General features: G+C 39.8%; 1 protein-coding gene across 5 annotated transcripts; it reads left to right on the forward strand.

The window, feature by feature from the left end:
* The first annotated feature begins 928 nt into the window (after nt 1-928).
* abch1 (ATP-binding cassette, sub-family H, member 1) lies at nt 929-17,868 on the forward strand. Of its 5 annotated transcripts, none has more exons than XM_084710112.1 (20): nt 929-1,490; nt 3,181-3,329; nt 4,049-4,208; nt 4,468-4,622; nt 6,058-6,165; nt 6,343-6,436; nt 8,521-8,595; nt 8,753-8,924; nt 9,576-9,672; nt 9,873-10,041; nt 10,751-10,851; nt 11,901-11,971; nt 12,263-12,312; nt 12,603-12,659; nt 12,771-12,841; nt 13,025-13,113; nt 13,828-13,931; nt 15,257-15,416; nt 15,619-15,723; nt 16,357-17,868. In XM_084710112.1, exons 1-20 carry the CDS (start codon nt 1,428-1,430, stop codon nt 16,461-16,463), a joined length of 2,157 nt encoding a protein of 718 aa, XP_084566238.1. In that variant the 5' UTR covers nt 929-1,427; the 3' UTR covers nt 16,464-17,868. The 5 variants fall into 5 exon arrangements, with proteins under 5 accessions (XP_084566238.1, XP_084566241.1, XP_084566239.1 ...); XM_084710115.1 differs by lacking the exon at nt 929-1,490 and adding an exon at nt 1,749-1,841; XM_084710113.1 differs by lacking the exon at nt 929-1,490 and adding an exon at nt 1,922-2,242.
* Nucleotides 17,869-21,645: the final 3,777 nt, after the last annotated feature.

Here is a 21,645-nt window from a genome sequence, read left to right on the forward strand (position 1 = left end):
ACCAGAAGATGGCATGCTATACTAATCACAACAATATGTCCCGTTGGGAATGCAACATTTAAAAGTGACTAGAAGTAGCCTTTTAAATTAACGTACTGTAAGGCCGAACTTCATCTCAAGGACAAACAGTAAGCAGTCGGCTTTATTCACTCAACTGAAGAGATAGTCACAGTTAAAAAGGTAGCAACAAAGGTCAATGTTCTGGACAAATGTTGGTCATATAAAGATCCCTATAGTTTCAAGGGTTTTTTGATTAATTATCAAGAACATATAGTCTCTCTCTCTTCAACATGCACACACTTTAGGGCCAATGGTGATCCTCTGTAAAAAATCAAGGTAGGCTGCATAATAGATCTGCAGGTTGTTCTTTGGTATCACTTTACAGTTAAAAGTAGAGTAATCATAATGAATGATGAATTTACTGATTCAATGCCTGTACTTAATTATCGTTTCTTAACATTATTTGTAAATGAAGCAACAAATGTTGAACAAAGATATCTAGCTTTTAAGTAGCCTATATGGACTGCACACACAATTTCACAAATAAACACAGACCATACAATTACAGAAATAAACCAGACTGGTGTGGTGACAATGCTCTATGGAAAGTTTTATGATTATTGCTCTCCTATCATGATGTCCGGTCACTTAGTTGCATGTTATAAATCTGTCACATACAGTCTTTGTCTCTGCTGTCTGTAAACTGCACAATAATATATGACATGCAGTATACATAAAAATGATCTGTAGATGCTCTTCAATGATCAGCTCTCATGTCTGAAGTTAACAGAAGGAAGCCTGTATCAATATGTTTTAAATCCTTTCATATGACCATATAAAGTGCCATGGGATAGGGAAACGCAGCCACTGGATAAGAATAGGTCCCTTGGAAACACTGACACTTGATACTAGAAGGGAAGCACCTTCACTAAATTGCCTGACGACTAAAGCTAACCCGGAGACTGATAAACAGATACACAGACTATTGCATCACTCACCACAGCAATTAGCTAGCCTATTACAATAGGCTGCATTCGATAGCCTGATAAGAAACGCGAAATTAACCGTTTCTTCCAGCAAATATCCTAACTCATGACTAAAATAAAAGATCGGTGAAATATGTTCTCCAGGCGGTATCCGGTGAGATCCTCGGTGGCACTAACCACTGTAATAGCCTACTGTTTGAACTGTGCATGTAATCCTTAATTGTCTGCTGCACACTGTATGCACAATGTCTACGTAGCTTTGGATTAAATAACCAATACAAGTAAATGTGGTTGGATACAACTTTTACTTGCAATGTTGCGGCACACTCGAAAGATTGATCGACGTTGGAGCCCGGTTATACGCGCATCTGCCTGGTGCAGCTAGTGCGGCTTTTACCGATTTAGCCTATCCCTCGTACAAGCCCAGTGCTTCTATCGACCATGGCCGCAGAGGCAGACGGCGATGCGACGACAGGACCCGAGTGCACAGAGATGCAAGAGCGGGTAAGACTAAACTGCATGTTCAAGGTACACGATTTAAGTAGGTATTGTTGTCGGCGACTGAACCAGAAAGATACAGCTGTCATGGCTAGTTGTTTTGCCAAAATGAGCTCCATCGAGCTAGCCTACTGTCGCCTGCAGTAGGCTATATCGTGTAAAATGTGCAGACTGTTCACACTGAATGACAAGCAACATCAATTCGCTAGTAATTTATAGAGGCTGAAATATGAACCGGTTTAAGGAATGTAGACTGAACGCGACGAGCACTGCGGCGGGTATGACGTGTTGTAGGCCTATTACATGCATGCGAAAATGGAAAAATGAACGTGTAGGAGCATCATCAACACAAGGCAGGTATGGGAAGCCACACATAAAAAGGCTGCCATATAGAACATCAACGCGCAGTTCCTCGTGAAGCTTGATGTGGGGCTTTTTTCCCCCCAGAATCAGGACAGTTAGTGTGTGTGATCTGGAAAATACGGAAGGCAAGCGCACTTTTCGACTTGGCATTGGAAGTGATGTGAATAGACATGTAGGCTAACGTTTTAGAAGCAGCGTGGTTAACAGTCGCATTGAAAGGAACTCGTTTGATTGTCATTTGGCTATTACCAACGGCGGTAGTCACTGCAATAAAAAATACCTAACGCATAGCCTACAGGCTATACCTTAATCTGTAATTAATTAATTAATTACTTGGTGATTTCCGTTATAAAAAAAGGTTTTGGTTGCTTTGAATTTGGGCTACAATGGCAAAGGTAGGCTTAAATGACAAACACGAATAACGTCTGTTATTTTTTCTTAACAGGAGCGTTGTTCATAACACTTGTTAATAAGGTGAATTTCTGAGTCCGAATAATGCTAGTTGAGACAAACCTGTTTTGCCACTTACGTCGTCGAAATAGAATTGTCAGCTGCTTTTCACATGGGGATTCATTGAAGTCTGTGCGGGTATTCTATACTCTCCATCCAAGTAGCCGAGATCTCATTTTAAGTAGAGCGATTATTTCAGGTGAGTAGTCTTATAGATGAGCTTTTTTCAAGTCAGTCAATAGGCCTAAGAGTTTGAATGCATCCTCTCTGTGTCCCTTTGAAAACTTTGAACATGTTTTCCAGAGCTATTTCAAATTCTGAGTTTTGGCTTAGGATGTCTTCGACAATATGTTTTCAGTACTAGGCTAATGTAGGCTATGAGCAGACTTTTTCATCTTGATCATAACTCCATTGCATAATAGAATATGTACTCTTAAATTGAACTTTTTCATAACTTTGTTTTATCCCAAATAAACAACTAGGACATTCTTCAAATTTTTGGTTGTAATAAAAATCTAAATATATTATTACATTACCTAGCACAATAATTTTACCGGTATATGTGTAGTATTGTGTCAAAGGGAGGTTAGCCACGTTTCAGATTACAGGATCGTTTCCTTTTAATCTCCCCACCATGAAATAAAAGATTGTGGATTAAGAGAGAGCGATGGAGGAGTCAGTGAAAGGAGGCAGGGATTAAGATTACTGGACATAGCCTTGGTCTATGACCCAGAAATGTTCACTGCTGTCTTGCCAAGCATGCTATGGTACAGTAAACGTACTGTAATGTAATGTTAGGGACATTACATTATATAAATCCAGTTGTTCTAAGATTGACAGAAATAAGGACCCCCATATTAATACTTTTGATGTTTTTTTCCAGCTGTCAGAAGAAGGAATAAAGGCTGACCTTGAGGCCCCTGCTTTACCAGGAATGGATGGTTCAGCGATCATATGTAGGGAGGTGTGCCGGTCGTATGGCAAACTGAAGGTGCTCAGCAACCTCAACTTGACCGTGCCACAGGGACACATGTGAGTGGTTCAGTGTGACTGATCTATTGCTATTACTAATGATTGACTTTATTTTGTATTTGATCTTAAAAATTAGACGATTGTTATTTGTAATTATACATGGTAGATGTTTAGTGACAAATTGATCTGACAAACTTTCCCTATCCAAATAAGTGGTTAGCTGCAGCAATGTCCACTAAGTATTTCCCACTGTAGTGGAACTATTATATCTTCAAGAATGTTTTTTCTATTACTTTCTTTTATATGCTAGCCCTACTATTTTTCAGGTGCCTGTTCGCTTGCTCTGTAACATCTCAATATCTTATGGCCCATAGTATGTGTTATCTTGCAAATAAATATTGACAGTATAGGCCTATATAGTATGTATTGAATCCCTTTGCTTCACATGAATGTTCTTCTGACATACCGACTTGCATGTACCTTAATAACTGACCTTATAACAAGCAAGACCTAGAACCACGGAGAAAAGGAAAGACAATTTCACTTAAGGAGGAGGTAGGAGTTAGAATGCTACTCGTATCTCTAATCTTCATCTGTTGTCTTTGTTCCTCTGTTGGCAATAAAAGGGAAGTATGCTTCAGGTCACCGCTCACTTATTTTTGGATCTGAAACCTAGCTTCCCATATGGTAGCATACATTTTCAATAGTTTGCATGCTGAGCGGTTGAATAAATAATGTTAGTGACACATTAACCCATGTGATTTCCATTCTCCTTCCAGCTATGGCCTACTGGGTCCAAGTGGATGTGGCAAAACCACACTGTTGAAATGCATTGTGGGAACTCTGAAGATTTCACAGGGTCACATCAGTGTGTTAGGGAAACCACCTTCGTTCCCTGGTCATGAAGTGCCTGGAAGGATGGTGGGATATATGCCACAGGTGAATACACAGAAACACCACACACCTGTCATTTGGCTTTGGTGAGGGTGTGTATATAGTACCCTTTTGACCCTGCAGACATGGTCATACAGGGTAGCAGCTTTGATTGGCAACAGGAATGCCAAGGGAAAATGAAGGGATTGCCACATCCAGTAGCATTGACCATGACCTTGGGATTATGATGACAGATTATGATGACATTTATTTTTTGGTGAATGCATGTCAAGGGGTATACATGCTTTATTGTTGTCTCCTACAGGACCTGGCGTTATATAATGAGTTCACCATCAGCGATACACTAACCTTTTTTGGACGAATCCATGGGTTGTCATCGAAGGACACTCAGGCACGTGTGAATTTCCTTGTAGACTTCTTGGATCTACCTCAGAAAAATAGACTGGTCCGAAATCTCAGGTAACATAAATATACACACCTAAACACACAAGATAAGCTCATGTAGCAAATTGGTATTTTCTAGACGTACAAATTTGGCTAGGTGGCTTGTGGGTTCTGACTTTAAACTTGAATGAGCTCTTTTGATGGGTTGAGTAATGATGTACATACATTACATATTTTAATTCAAATTAACTACTATATTTCATTTTTGATCATTTTGGGGTATTTGGTCTTGCCTATGTAGTGGTGTTCCTAACTTCCTACAGCCAAGATTGTGTAGTCAATGACTGTCAGTAGCTAGAATACAGCTTCTCAGCATTTTTTCTTTAAAATGTTTTCTTTCAAAGTGCGCCTTTGGTTGCCCCTATTGGAGAACATTTGTTTTAGTTATATACTGCCTGTATACCTTCTTTGATATACACTGATCTGAAACTGTCAACGTACAATACTTTATTGTGTGCTACTGAGTTATAGAAAGGCAATGCCCAGTTTCCCACCACTAGGACATACATACAAAGGCAGTGACCCATGCCTCATTAAAGGCTTTGGTATGCGTTATCTGTCCTTATAATAGAAACTAAACAAATACACACACATATTTGTCAAATTATCTTTGAACTGTGGATGAGACTATGGGACATGAAAAGAGAGATAGAAACCCCTCATCATTTTCAGAAAGATACAGCAGTGAATTGTGTCAGGGGTGGAAAGTAGTCCCTGTAACAACATGCCTTAGACAAAACTCTTAGTCCCCCTCTCATATCCCCAGAGTTTTTTTTTTCCCTCTGAAGACTCAGTTAGTAAGCTTTGGTAGCCAAGCAACATAGACTATTTACCTTTCAGAAAGTGGAAGAAATGCTTGGTATGAATGTACTTCCCATCCTTTTTGTGTGTGTGCCCTCTCTTTCTCTTTCACAACTCACTTGAGTGGTACTTGATTTAATAAGAGATAAGATACACTAAGATAACATTAACAACTAATAATAATAAACATTTTTTATTAAAAAAACAAAACATATGATTTTAGAGGGTCATATGGCTGAGCGGTTAGGGAATCGGGCTATTAATCAGAAGGCTGCCGGTTTGATTCCTTACAGTGCAGAATGACGTGTCTTGGGCATACATATTACACACTTCACCCTACTTGCCTCGGGGGGGGGGGGGGGGGGATGTCCCTGTACTTACTGTAAGCCATGTCTGCTAAATGAGTAAATGTACATTTACCATGCCCCCCTTCTGTCCTTGCCCTCGTTAACAGTCCTGTTGTGTTCATGTAGCCTGTGCTGTGCAGGCCCTCTGGGGCTGCCTTGCGGTCGGCTGCAAGACTGAGTGGCAAGTCAGCTGTCCAATTTGCACTTACCTTCGGGGGAAATCGTTTTGGGTCACTTTTTCTGATGTACATATCTGTTTGTCTGTGTGTGTGTATATATGTGTGTGTATGTATGTTTTACAGTGGTGGGCAGAAGAGGAGGGTATCTTTGGGAGCAGCCTTGCTTCAGAACCCACAGTTGCTGATTTTAGATGAGCCTACAGTCGGAGTGGACCCAGTTCTAAGAGCAAGGTACAGACTATAGACAGAAGTGTGAGACCCAAACAGACATATAATCCCATTAAAAACAACATAGCCTAGCAAACGCAAGGCCATAAGGCCTTTGTGATTTCAATCATTCATAAAACCAATGCTGAAAAATAGGTAGATGCTTTGTACCTTGTTGAACTTTTTTACATCTTTACGTAGAATCTGGCAGCATCTGGTTGAAATAGTGAAGACGGGCCGCGTATCTGTTATCATCACTACTCATTACATTGAGGAGGCCAGGCAAGCCAATGTGGTAAGTTCCACAGCGTTAATGTAGTGTAAATAATGTATTGCAATAACATAACGCACATGACCTTTATTACAAAACACAATGCAAATATGTACATGCAAACACAAAAACAAATTTAGACTTATATATATTTGTTGTTATTATTAGTGGAGAACAACACAGTTATCCTTTATAAAGTATTCCCCTTATAAAGAACACTGTGTCCTTTGATAGGTTCAGTCTGTGCCATGCTTATAGACGAGTGCTGACGGAGGTATATTCAAAGTGTTGCATAAGCTGGGTAAGGGTCAGAATAACCGATTAGTAGGCAAGTTGGAAAGTGACACTGGCCCTGTTTTAAACCTCTAACAATGGTTCCTTCCTTCGTTCTTGGAGAATCTGGGCTGAACTGAAAATGAAAGATGAGTAACAGCTGTGTAGGAGAGCTGAGGGAGAAAGAAGTAGTGAGGATAAGGAAAAGAGACCACTGAGCTGAGACTGTATTTGTGACGGAGGGTAAATATGAGCCAAGATGTGAATTGCTAAAGTAACTTCTATCTATGTGTACACTAAATACATACATAGAGTAAAAATATGAATGCCGATCCATTAACCATAACTGTTGTTGGAGAGGTCTTTAGTGTAATTTTCCTTGTTATATTTACTCCCCTAGTAGGTCTAGTAAGATGGCTTGGCTTTATTCAGAATACATGTGGTTTATTACAGTAACATTCCATAGGAAATAATCCTCTTTGTGTATTTAGTTTGTCTGGTAGGTTTGAATACGGTTCAAAATCGAAACTAGTTACTGTAAATCAACAGATTAAGCTACTAAATATTTTGCCAATCTCCCTTTTACGGAATGGAAAGGACTGTGATGTGTAATTTACAGCACGCCAAACAGCATGTTATCTTAGTGCAAATCTTTTAATTTGCTCTGACAAAAACCGTGTTTGCCTCCATGTTGGCTGCACTAAGTGATGGAGTTTCAAAAAGAGGCTCTCACGAGAAATATAAAATATCACTTAAATGAAGTCACACTGCATGAAGTTGGAATTTGCTAAGTGTATTGCTCAGGACCCAAGGATATGTGGCGTCATGTGTAATGATGTTTAGATGAGTGGGTCATGAGGAATAAATAAAAATATATTTCATGATCTCCCAAGAACTAAATATACACGCATTCGCTGCCAACAGGCATTGAACTAGCATGTTTTGCCAACGGGCTTGGCACTAGCCTAACTATGAAGGCAGGATTCTGTGTGTGTCTCTTTGTGCCTGTTTGTGGCTCGATTAGCTCAAAAACTGGTCACTGTATGAAGCTGTATGACCTGGTGTATTGCTCGGGTGCACATGCAATGTCAACTATAGGGCTGGGTGATAAATAAAAAAACATTATCTCGATATTGTCAATTTTTTACTTCGATATTCGATATTTATCTCGATATTTTTGCATTTGCATTTAAATAATTAAAAAACATGATTTTCTTTTGCCCCCATTAGAAAGCAACAAAAACAATTGAGATAGAACAGCTATCGTTACAAAGTACTAAATGTGTAGTGCAAATTTAAGCAGTTGCCATAACATGGTGTTTTTACAATTCATGCAGAGTTCCTTATTTGACAGGACAAAAAGAGAGTGTCTGTGCGAGTGCAATTTTCCGTTTGTGAACACACAAACGGTGTCTGTGTGTGTCTTTGTGAGTGAACACAGAGGAGCCAGATGGGGATTTTAAAACACAAGCAACACAAGGACCTGTCTGACTCACCAAACCATTGTCTGTGTAACCCTTGGAGCTCTGTGATTCAGAAAAACAATGTCTCAAACAAGTTGTCATGTAACAACTGGCATGAAATGTATGACTATGCTGTAAGCGAAAATCATTTCCCCATAATGCACCACACTCAAACTCTCTCTTCCCCAGCTGTTTTGATGACCTTTGAAAACATGTAACATTTCCCATAATCATTCACAGTAGTATATCTGTAATCTTCATAATTGTATGCAGACTGAATTAGTGTTTTTTCAGGTGCCGTTTGTGCTTCATGATCTGCCTGCATGTATGAATAAAGCAACATTGAAGACAACATTGACGTTTTCTCTACAGGTCGGTCTGATGAGAAACGGACATCTCCTGGCCGAGGGGCCCCCTGACGCAGTGATGAAGCAACACAGTGCTGTGGTGAGAATGGCCTTGACAGTTTGACCAGTTAACTGACTGACTTCCTAACGTTAACCCCAATGTGGTGCTTTTCACTAACTGCAAATGTACATTATATGGATCTTTTATTACAGGAATAGTACATGTATTTTGCATATTGTTTTATTGCCCTTTGCAGACACTAGAGGATGCTTTCCTGCAACTCTGTGAGACATCTGACCAAGCGGTGGCCAAACATGGAGTGAGTCCGCAGGGCCAGCTTTTAGAGAATAGCCAATCATTTGAAAGCAGCCGGGAAGAGAACAGGCCCATTCTGGGGACTGGACTAGAGGAGTTTCCCAAATACTCAGGTACAGCACTTTAGGGAACTTAAAACGTATTGCTTTGTCCTCTAGGGACTTAAAACCAACTTGAGCTTTGAGATTTTGTTACATAATACATTCTAATTCGCAACTTGCCTTGCTGTAAGGATTTACATTTGATTTGACTGACCAGACTAATGTTATTAGCTAATGTTCTGTTATGGTTTACACATGACACAGGTTACACTTTAATACAAAAACATTTGTAAACTGATGACATGCCCTGCCAGGCTATAATACAAGTATGTTTGTGCTATTGTAGATGAAAGTAAAAGTTGAATAACCATTCTGTTATTGTCAAGAACATGTGAGGACATGGTACTGTAGGACAAGTCAAGACACTTGACTCTTGGACCTTTTTCACTTACAAGAATTGTTATTGTTCCAGCAAGATAGACATAAATATTGGAAGTGTCCCCGGTGTTGGCCAGATTATCCTAATAAGCTAATAGCTAATAAGCATGTCATATTTTCAAAGGAACCCGCTAATAATATAAGCTTTAGTTTGGTGTTGGGGGGTATGATGGTTTCCCATCATGTTATAGTTTTGCCAATTAGCATTAGCACTCAAAGTGGAAGAGTACTATTGCAATGTGTGTGTGTTTGTGTGTGTGTGTGTTTGTGTGTGTGTGAGAACAGCCGACTGGAAAGTCAGAGCGAGACATCTGGTGCCAAAGTGGCGGAACATTGCAGCCCTGATGATCAAGACCTTGGTTAGGATGAAGAGAATGCCAGGGTGAGAACGATGATTGTACTGACAAAGGCCAAACACAAACAGAATTAACACGATAAAACAGTATTGAAAACCAAAACCCTAACCCAGACCTGTGGCTTACTCTAACCACCATTCAATTATTACAAAAATATGTTCAATATTCTTAGTTTTTCAACATCCTGTGACAAGGAGCTGAGCTACACTCTCTGGCCTTCCTCCAGATCCTTGTGTTTCCAGTTCCTGTTGCCAGTGATCCAGATCTCTCTCATGTGTCTGTGTATCGGAGCAGACCCAAAGGGAATACAGGTGGCCGTGGTCAACAATGAAACCGCCCCAAACTCCTTCAGCCAATCATTGCTGTCCTTTATTGACAATTCCAGTGTGGAGCAGGTAGAGTTCTATAACAAACTATGTTCATCTTGGAAAGATTTAGTATGTATTCTCTACTGGTGTTTCTGCTACAATTTCTACAGTGTAGTCTTAGGGAATCGGCCATTATTACTACAAGGCTTACTGCATTTGAACTGATTGTCAGTACAGCACAGTAGATTACCTATTTGTCAGTTAAGTGGGAGGGAAGTGTTCAACTTAGTCCTCAGAAGTAGCTGAACTTTTGATATCGGGTTTCACTTCTGCTACGAGCAGACAGAATAGGCCGTTCCGTTTATAGAAGAGCTAGTTGAGGAGTAAAGAGCTGTTTTAGTGTAGTGCCTTTTGTCAACATCAGCTTCACATAGCCTGCAGGTTCTATTTGCTTTCAAGTAGTTCTAAAGCCTGACCACTTACCTTCCCTGACTTCATTTTAGAAGTGGGGGGAACAGACAAAAATCTTAAAACATGGAGGTGACTCATAAAATCTTTGCCAATAAAGAAATGTTCTAGAAATGTCAATAGTTAGCTTTGCTTGTCTATGAAATACATTAAACAATCAATATACTGTATAGTCCTAGAACGTTTGTGGATAACGTCAAATGGATATCCAAAGCCAAGTTTTGCCAACTCTAGCAAATGGCTTAATTAAGTGAAACTGTACTCTACCCGATTGCTTTCTACTGCACTGTACTCTACTGTCCTCTTATATCCCATTTCTCTTCCGTAGGTGAACTTATCTCAAGCAGAAGCTTTCGCAGGTGTCTATAATGGAGAGTACTGGGGCGTCATAGGGTTCGGCAAGAACTTTACCTCCTATCTGACCAAGAGGTGAGCCCTTACAGTCACTTATGGTTGGCTGGTGTTGTTTTGGTTTAACTTGCTTTGTTTCGTCATGTCTTGGTTTTTCAAGACATGCTTTTTCTGTCCTGTCCTCTTTTCTCCCCCGTCGAGTTTTTCTATACTCAGACTGAACTCTCACTCTGACTGAAACCTGTGCTACATCAACATGCCACTGTGACAGACTGAGAGCATTCCACTGGTTAACACACATACCCATAAACTCTCAGTGTGCATGTGCTCGTTCACTCATTCTCTCTCAAACACACACACACATTCATAATTCACAAACGTCTATACACACATACACACAATGTATTCCTCAGAAACCAAACCCATTGGCAGCATGTGATGATACAGTGGTGAGGGGAGGAGTTGCATAGCTCCAAGTGTGATTCATAGTACCACATGTGCTCTACTGTGTTTTGCTTTATGTTCTTCAGCTGTTGCTGTTGTGCATGTGGCTTTGTCGAATCTGGGTGGAAAGTCTGGTCTTGCCTGCCAGTTCACCTACGATGGCTTAATTGTCTTTCTCAACCAATCACAAGCAGCCTTTTAGACACATCATGTGTTGTTCATGTGAAACACCACTGACTAGTAGTTTCACCATGTGAAATGTATTGTCATTTAGCAGACACTCTTATCCAGAGCGATTGTATTGTTAAGTGTCTTAGTCATACAGATTATTATGCACAAAGAGTGCAATGTCATTGAAAAACACATTACTGCCAACAGTAGGTGTTGACAAATGGAATCTGATGCATTACAGGGTTTGAGCTGGGTAATTTGATTGGTTGTGTTTTATAGGAGCTGAGTACATTAACATTTAGTCATTTTGCAGACGCTCTTATCCAGAGCGTACCCCCAGGGTACAGGGACATTCTCCCCGAGGAAAGTAGGGTCAACTGCCTTGCCCAAGGACACAGCGTCATTTTGCATGGCCGGGAATCGAACCAACAACCTTCTGGTTAATAGCCCGACTCCCTAACTGCTCAACCATCCGACCCCGAGTACTGTGTATGTGTGTGTGTTTTGTACAGGATGCTACAGCGTCATGTTTCTCGTGAAGTGGTAGATGGTGGATCAGTACACGTCTGGCTGGACCTAACAAGTGGGTGTTCTCCCCCCTCCTACACACAGAGACACATGTGCAAGTACATGCTCACCCACAAATACACACACAGATATGTTTCCATCTAAAGATTCATATTCCTATTTTGACCTAAGGAGGTATGTTTGCGGCTTGACAATTGAACCAAATTGGATTGCAATTCCATGTTGTTACGACACATTAGGTGTAACAACGGTATGTGTCTATGTCGGTACGATGTCAGGTCAGTGTTGAGTATTGTCGTTGAATCTGCTCTGTATCAATAGTTCTACCTTTGTCTTCTTTTTCCAGATCAACAAATTGCCACTATGCTCCAGAAAAAACTTGCAGATGCCTTTGATGTATGCCGGATTTTTCTACTTACTGCTATCTACGACTTTAATTGACTTATTTTGAGATCAACACATTCCCCTGAGTGGGACACTAAAAGTTGACTAAACTACTAAATGTGGTACAGTGGTAGGACGTCTATCTAACCTTGATCCAAAATAAAGTGATAGAGAATCTCCAATTTATCAATATGTACCTCTTTTCTAAGATGATTTGATGCGCTAAATGTCATTAATAAAGGTCAGGGAAATAGCAGAGTTTTCAGTCGAAACAACAGTCTTGCTTTGTCTTTGTCTCTTAGGCCTTTGTCCAGTATAAGATGGGCCCCTCATCCTACCTTGTTTCGCTACCTGTAAAGGTAAAGGGATAGAACGTACAGGTTTGAACAGATAATACAATTAAAAGTGCAGTTGTTTTTAATTATAAAATAAATTGCTGTTTTTTTACTGGCTACATCTGACTTTTTCAGTTTGAGGAGCCTATTTACGGCAGCCTAAACACAGACTTCACCACGTTTGTTACTCCGGGAGCTGTACTAAGGTAGGGGTGTTGTCTGTGATTTGACCTCTCCTTAGCATTCAAAGAAGTGACTGGCTATTTTTTACACATACGGTAATTATTATTTACATCATCTTTCTCTGTATCCTTTCTTATTATGTATCTTTATCTGTCTATCATGTCCTCTCACGGTACGTTTACTGTGTCCATCACATCTCCCATCAGCATCACCTTTTACCTGGCCGTGGGCTTGACTGCCCTCTCGTTTGTGCTTGAGAGGAAGGAGGGTCTTTTGGACAGATGCTGGGTCGCAGGTAAGAGGTCAAAGTTCAATATGGTCCCGGACAACATTTGTCCAGTGTCAGCAGTACCCTGCTCAGAAGTAATTTATTCGTTTATTTAATTTCAAGCATTCCATGGTAATAAAGACATTACCCCACCTTTTGTAAAAGGTAAAAAAAAAAGTAAAAGGTGCTGAAGCGTAGTGGATTCAGTAAGTAATCTGAGTTGTCGTGTCGCTTGTCAGTAGAGCTTCCTCCCTGTCTGCTCATACTGGGGTGCGAACCCAGGTCCTCTTACTCGCAAACATCCTCTGACATGACAACCATCACTATAAACTGTGCTTTAGATAGCTATGCCTCCAAAAATCTAGCTCTTCAATGGCAAAAGGCTAGCTCTTTGATTGCTCAATTTCTGGCTCCACATATGCTAAGCCATGACCACAACTAAATGAAATTACTTGTTCAAAACCAGTTCAAATGTTTGAACTGGTTAGGATCAAATGCTTTGATAAGGTCAAATTGTCACCTGGTATTATGTAGGAGTAGATCTAACCACTAGAGGGAGTGATGGGATCACAACACCTATGTGTTTTGATAATGAAAAGCCGTTGTATATAAAACCTGTATGCATTCATTAGTTGTGTTTGGATTTACTTATGGTACACAAGCTTTTAGAAAGTATTAAGGGTGTCGATAGTGTCTTATTTGTGCATGTGTGTGTGTGTGTTTGTGTGTGTGTTCATACAGGTGTCAGTTCTCTGGAGACCATGTTGGCTCACCTCTTTTCTCAGTTGTTTGTCATCAGTGTCCAGATCGTTCTACTGCTTCTCTTCATCCTGCTTGTCTTCAAGGTGGGATGTGCATACAAACACACACACCCTGAACAGGCGTACACACCCGCACATGTACATACACATGCAGACACACACTCACACAGGAGTCTCCATCCGGCTTATCAACAGGGTTCATGACTTATGAATGATTTAGCATCCCCAGTCTCATATTCACTACCATGCTTACAAATCCACACACACAAGTTTGAATGGCTATTTTTACAGGGACTTCATTCCCATCTCTAAACCCCCCTAAAAATAGCACTTGAACTTGTGAGAACCAAAGAAATGTTCCCACAAGTTCAGATTGTTCTTGTTTTTCTGTTCTAAAGGGGACTTCTGGCCCTCACAAGAATAAACAAGCCCACTCGCACAAACACACATTCCATTATCAAAACCTAAAAAAACCTTTATGAAGTCCTTAAAACAAATGTAAAGATAATTAGGTCCCAGAGTCTCCGGTCAGTGCAGACTGTTGCTCAAACAGTTCTGTTTTTTAATTGTGGAAATCTTAAATATATCATGATGGAACTGGAAAATTGCAGTCAAACCCGATGAGAACTAGAGCCAAAAAGTCAAAAATCCTAGGTTAGTGTTAGGACAAAAGATCAATGGAAACTCTGAGGCCTTGTTTTTATTGATTGTCAATAGTCATATGCATGTAGCCAATACAGGGAAATGGCCATTGCCTAAACTATTGGCTTGTTGACAAAAATTAGAGAGTGGTAGAGGTCATATGTTAATTATCATACAGTAGGTAAAAGTGACAATCGAAGCATTAATCACTTTCTGAGATGTCATGGGTATCTAATGATCACTTTGGAATCACCATGACAACAGTCCGTAATTGCTGTAGCATCTGGGCAGCCATGTGGCCCATGTAAGTCTATTTTTTGCATGTTGTCAGGGGAGACAGATACTGTTTTACACACATGTGTGCTAATGCTTGTACACATGTCTTGCACCCTGAGACTTATGTGTGATAGAACCCATTTTTAACTCTTGATTGCCAACTGTACATAACCAAACCATCCTACTGTTCAGACTTCAAACTATCACTGTGGCTCTCAGAAACCTTGCTTGGCATGTACTTGAGAATTTGAAAGAGTAATGCTTTCCTATTTTGGAAATGTCAAGAAGTGACAAGGCAGCAACAAACTGCATTTCAGTTTAAACCTGCACATAACTAGTTGATATTTACTGAAACGTTTTAAAAGGTAAGATATTACGATCGTTTAACAAAATGACTTAGTTAACCCCTCTCTGTCCCTCTCTCTCTCTCTGTCCCTCTCTCTCTCTCTCTCTCTCTCTCTCTCTCTGTCCCTCTTCTTCACTGCCTCTAGATTCCTAACGAGGGTTCTCTGGTGTTGGTCATAGCTCTGATCGTCCTGCAGGGTGTGACGGGCATCTCTTTTGGCCTGGTCATCTCCGCAGCCATAGACGATGAGCAGAATGCCAACCAGGCCGCCCTGGGCATCTTCTACCCCAACCTCATCATCAGTGGTGCGTGTGTGTGTGTTTGTGAGAAAGACACAAATAGAGAAAACGCAATTGAAACAGGATTCGATTATGGATAAATAATGGTGGATTGTGATTCATTACTGTTTTGCAGATATCTAGTTGGATCACATTTGGCGTAGTTCCTTAAAAGGGAACAAGAAAGGGGACACACTCTTTCACACTGTCATCATTATTTCCTCTACAGGGATCATCTGGCCAGTGGAGTGTATCCCCTATCCACTACGCTACATTAGCCTGGCTCTGCCCCAGACATATGCCTCAGAGGCCCTTCGCTGTATCATGTATAGAGGTACTGGAAGACACACCTACAGATGATTTACTTCTAATCATAGAGTTTCATATATGCAAAAAACCCAATGTGTTAGTATGGTAGTACAAGCTTGTATCAAAAAAGAATGTAAGAAACCAGCAGGGAGATGTTAACAGTAGGTTGTTAGTTAAGAGTGATTGTTATTCAATACTAATTGGTCATTGGTCTATTGAAGTGTGTTCTGTGTCAGCAGTGAATGTGACATCCACATGACCACATGTGCTCGTTGAACATGTCATGTATGATACTGTACACCTGTGTACTTTACACACACACACTCACATGCACAAATACATGTACACAGGCACACGTGTCTCACTCTAAACTCAAGATGCCTGGTGCACCAGTAAGGGTTTTAAAATATTCACTATAGCTCCAGTCTCTGTGGGTCAGCTGTACATAGATCTCCCTATCTCAGTCATGACACTGGGCACAATAAGCACGACATGCAGAGAAAACTGACTTACTGTCTTCCAGATTAAAAGATCATTTCTAGCTTTAATTCGGAGACTCGATTAAAAAAAAAATTAAGCATGCTCTGTAAACCACCTCCATGTGTTGAACTGCACCACTGGGCCCTCGGTTCATAATGTTCCATGCTGCCTTCCTCAGGCTGGGGCCTCACTCGGATGATGGTGTGGAGAGGTTTCGCTGTCACCTTGGGCTGGAACACCTTCTTCATCATATTGGCCACCGTCATCCTTAAGTTGAGGAAGTGAGACCCCGACCCGGGAAAGAGACGAGAAGAGGACTGACAAATGAGACGAGTATGGATGAGGCTCCGTGAACAGGCTTCTGCCTCCTGTCTTTGGTTGGGTGTGGTCACTGTGGTTAAATACACTGTGCACCATAGTCCCTATTGCAAGCACACATGCACAATAATGGCCATGCACAATTACATACACACACATGCTCAATCACACACTTACACAATCATACAAACATGCACACTCACTCACACACACACACATCTAAGCACTCACAAACAATCCCAATTCCAAGCCTATGAACACACCAGTGTGTGTGTATGGGCCTGTTCTGTTAGGAAAACCTAAAAAAACGTTGCAGATAAAAACAGACCACTTAGAAATACCCACTGCTCTCGTTTCAAGATAAGACTGGTGTGTGTTCTAGGTGTTACATTTCTATATGCTCCCCATGTAAAATTTCCACCTCCTGAGATGAGCCATGGACCTCAGGGTTTGTCTTTATTTCTGCACAAATTTGTATTTTAAACATAATTACTAAATGCATATGAGACAGACTATGGATTCAGTTCCTGCATATCTTTTGAAGAAATGACAGCTGTTGGAATTGAAAGTGTTCTTTATGTTTAACACAATATTTACACAAATAATATATTTTGTAAAATTTAGCTATTTATTTGGGAATCGTTGTAAAATAATTTTTTGGGGTCTCAATAGATCAGTAAAATACAAGTATTTGGCCAAAAAATTGTGAATGACAAGAATTCCTATTGCTCTGATGTTTCCTGTGGCCTGCTCGCTATCTGTTTAATAGGAAGTAATAACCATGTCTCAGTTGTCACCAGGTGCTATCTTCTGCTCGCTATGAAGCTGTGGCTTTGGGTTGATGGTGGTTCATAAATGGTGGTTTGTGCCCGTGCCTGCATCCTCTAGGAAATTGAACAAAGGGATGTTTGATTTTGCTGACTGCAAGGCCTTTAAATGTTTTAGGTGTGATTAGCTGTAATTAATTGTGTTACCTGAAACAAAAATTCCGCTTTTTGATTGCTTTTGTCATCCCATCGCCCTGCTGTGCCGGACAAAGTGTGGGCTGATGGGTAGATAATTTGGACAGGATATGTCAGTGGACATTTCATCAAAGCAGTCCCCGTTTTCACAGTGGTGTGTTCACTTTCCAAAATGGATCACCTGGTGTGATCCAATGGGAGCATGTACTGAGTTGAAGTGATTGACCGATGTGTAATGTGACGTGCTATTAGTACATCACCCATTTTTATCTTTTGTGTTGTGCCATCAAAATATGTTATGGAATGAGAAATGTTTACATGCATCAAACAATTGTCATGTTGAAATGCAGAATCTAAATATACCAGCTGATGTATTATTGAGCAAATTAAAGTGATAGTAGGGAAAAGCATTTATCGTGGACTCTAGATACTAATTTAGTGTATACAACAAATACTGTATAGTTAAGAAGACCATTTGGTCTAAGGTAGTATGAAAGGCTGCATGGATGTGAATTGTATACCTGTACCAAACTTTGCATAACACACACAAATGTTGCTTAGCCTTTTTTTTCTTCTTTTAAATACTAAGGGATCCGTTGTTATCTACATGAACATCAGTCATTAACATCAATTTTTGACTAAATGAAACACTTACTGGAGGTTGTCTCACTGGTAAAGTTCACCTTAAATATTCCATGTCACTTTATCATTGGGAATTTGTTTTTAACTGCAATTCTGCTGATGCCAAAATGGGGCCCAATTTTTTTTGTTTTCCCTTGTGCTCCTAAATGCCATCAGATTTACAAAATACTCTACACATTTAGACCACATTATCAAATCAATGGACTTGGTTAGAATGGACTCAGTTTACTTTTGTGCCTCAGAATCCATGCCAACATGGCAACAGGTCCTTAATGACTAAAAATAATATAAATAGACTGACATTGCATGTCATAGTTTTACACTATAGCATCTTGAGATGGTGTTAAACTGGCACTAATCATTTGAGAGAAAATTCATGACAATTGCCACTTCAAAAGGTAATGTACTCTGTCAACTGGTTTATTTAAAGCTACAGTAGGTAATATAATAAATTAAATTTATGATAAACGGTGCCCCCAATTTTTTTCAGAACATTGTGCTTTCTTCCAGCTCGTGTTTGATTATCAGTGGATTCATAAAGTAAGCCAAGGAGGAAAGCTGTCTCACTGAAGGCGATAGACTGGACCAGTGAGCCTGGAATATAATTGGCTGGAAAGTAGCGGGCAGAAACGTGACTGACTTGTTTACGTTGGTAAACAACTCTCAGAAGGCCTCATTAGCTTAAACAACATGGTTATAGGGTACAAAATTTGCTTTTTTTACTGAAAGAATATTGCCTATTGTACCTTTAATTATAATTTGTGTTGTGATGTTTATAAACATTATGGATTTAGTTTCCTGTAGTAATGACACTGTTATGAAGACCTTATGAAGAACATTTCAAGTAAAGTGTTACCATGATGTATTATACCAGCTGAGATGATGAATCAAGTTCAAGTCTACTACCTCAATTATACTCCCATTATGGCCTCCATCTATACTAGTTTGCAATGTATGTGTTGTGATTGCATACATACTTTGACTAAGTACTCCTGTCCTTGGAAACAGTAAAACTAGAGGTGTTGGCCATGTTCTATTTCTGGTCATTTGACATTGCTGCACGATGGTCTAGGTATCTGTTTGGCAACCTTGTGAATTTGAAATTAAGTCAAATTAAAGAATTATTGAAGACAAAGTAAGCAACATCAAGCAGTGAAAAAATTAAAGTATGTTTGTAAAAATTCAGAAAAAGGCAATACATCATTGTCTGTGTGGCTTGTAAGTGTGGGAGAGTACATTTGATTTTGTTTTGGTGATTTCTGAAGTTAGAATGATCTTGAGAATGTAAAGATAACTGAATTGCTGTGGACTACATACTCAGAAGATTTTTTGATGATCAAATAAAATATAAATGACTAAAAAAGTAATCCTTTGTTTTTCACAACACGTTCTTGCTTGTGTGTTTGTTGGTAAACAGCTCCTGACCCCCAGTCAACGTCAGATCCTAAGGCACATAGGGCCGGCCTACGACTTCTCCAACCTCTTGCCTTCTCTCATCTTGTTCCCTTTCAGTGCTCTTCTTGTCTTTCCATATCTCTCTGCCCTCTCATCTCACCCCCATTAAAACCACCATTAGCATTTTAAACACAGCACCTAGAGAAGCAGCCTGCCTTTTAAACATGTATGCTTACTTAAAGCACCAACCTAACCCAACCTTTCTCAAAGACGCCTAGACCATTTCAGCCTAGATTGAGATCAGAAACCATTAAGGTCCTCATAAAACTACTTAGCACCTGACCTCATTTTATCTGTCTGTAGTGGACAGGCAACTTTATTCCATCTGATGTCATTGGTCCTTCTGTGGAGATGAAAGTCTTTGTCCATCAACATCCTGTGATGATCACAGGAAACGGGATTTCTGTTTGGTATATGTACGCTAAACTCGAAGTACAATAAAGGCAATGCAGTAACCAGGGGAAGGTGCGTACAGAACTCTGTTTGATAATGGCTCAGATACCCGTGACACTCTTTGTATGAATATATTATATAGAATGTGGTTGTTGTTGTTGATGTAACTACATGAAGTACTTTACTCTGCCTGCTGATAGTCCTCTTCTTAAACCAAATGCCCAAACCTATTTTTTTCATTCCTGCGAAACTCATCAATGCTGGTCTTAATTCCTTAGAATCTTTGCAAAAGTGTTATTTTGGATTATTTTATGTTATGTTCCATCTCTTTTAGCCCCTGGTGGATAACTTTTAAAGATATTTGAGGCATGAAAACCTTGTTGAGGTACTCTTGATGTGTCTAGGATAGTCTAGGATGTAAATACGTTTGTGGAAGTAATGGAACTGGTGAATTTTTTTACCAGTACAGTGGTTTGTTAGTTTGTATTTTTCCCAATTATTATATGCTTCCTTACATTTGAATTAGTGTAATCTTTTTTTCTAAATTACATTTATTTAGAATGCTGTTTGGACCTGAAAGAAATTCCTAACATAGTGTGACCTTTTAGTTTAAGGTGTTGCATTTGACGTTACACTTTTGTAAAGTCCATTGTAGTTTGAACCAGCTTTTTAGTATTCTTATGATAATTGGTAATTGATCATCTACTGCATGAATGAAAAATCAATTTAAAAAATCCTGCACCCACAACTTTTCACTACAATACATTTTTTCAAAGAAATTATGGGGCAGGCTAAAGCTTACATTGGGCGGTTTAGTTACACTTCAGATACATGCAAAGAAACTGGAGAACATTATATGATAAAATACAGGAATGTATTCATATTCATTCATGCATATAGCATGGTGTACTGTGTTCTTCTGTCAGACCGGTACAATCCCTTGTGCTAATATGGATGATGAAGGAAACATCAATGTACCCCCTCCACCCCCACCTACACACACACTCACATTTTTGTTCGCAATTTGTTACTTGCTACTGTGCTCTGAGCTATTTTGTGAGACTGTGTGTTTAACACTTGGCAAACATATCTGTGGACATGGTTACTATCACCATAGTAGCCTGAATACAGCAGTTTGGCCAGCCCTCAAAACACAGGGCAGTTGAGCAATAGAATATTTGGAGCACAGCATGTTTTTATCATCACATAATACAGTGATACAGTTGTTGTTTTATGTTTTTGTTCCAGCACCACAACAACAAAAATAAACTATCCTGATGTTCTCCCTTGGCAAAATCAGTCTCGTCTGAGAGTAATGTACCCAGACTTTACTTGTAGAACCAATTAATTCAATTGGTAGCATGTAAAATGATGCTGCAAAACACCCTGAATCCATTTACAAACAAACATAATGTCTGTATTCCAGACGGGTATTTCTTGAATCACAAAATGTGGTGAAGTCAGTCACTCTCCAACAACCATCATAGGTGAAGCACTGGAATGCGACTGCATGTGGAGTCAAAGGAAGGTGTGTCTGTTTCTCTGATTCAGTCCAGAGATACTTTGGAAATGTGGCAGAGAGGTGTTAGTGTTATATCTATGGCAACACAAACATCAGATAGTGCCAGATTCAAATAGCCATTAGGAGATATGAAGGTGTGTGTGTGCCAATATGTACAGTACATAGATACATTTGA

This window comes from Hypomesus nipponensis, chromosome 11, assembly GCF_054491055.1.
Source record: "Hypomesus nipponensis isolate SF chromosome 11, ASM5449105v1, whole genome shotgun sequence".
NCBI classification, from domain to species: Eukaryota; Metazoa; Chordata; class Actinopteri; order Osmeriformes; family Osmeridae; genus Hypomesus; species Hypomesus nipponensis.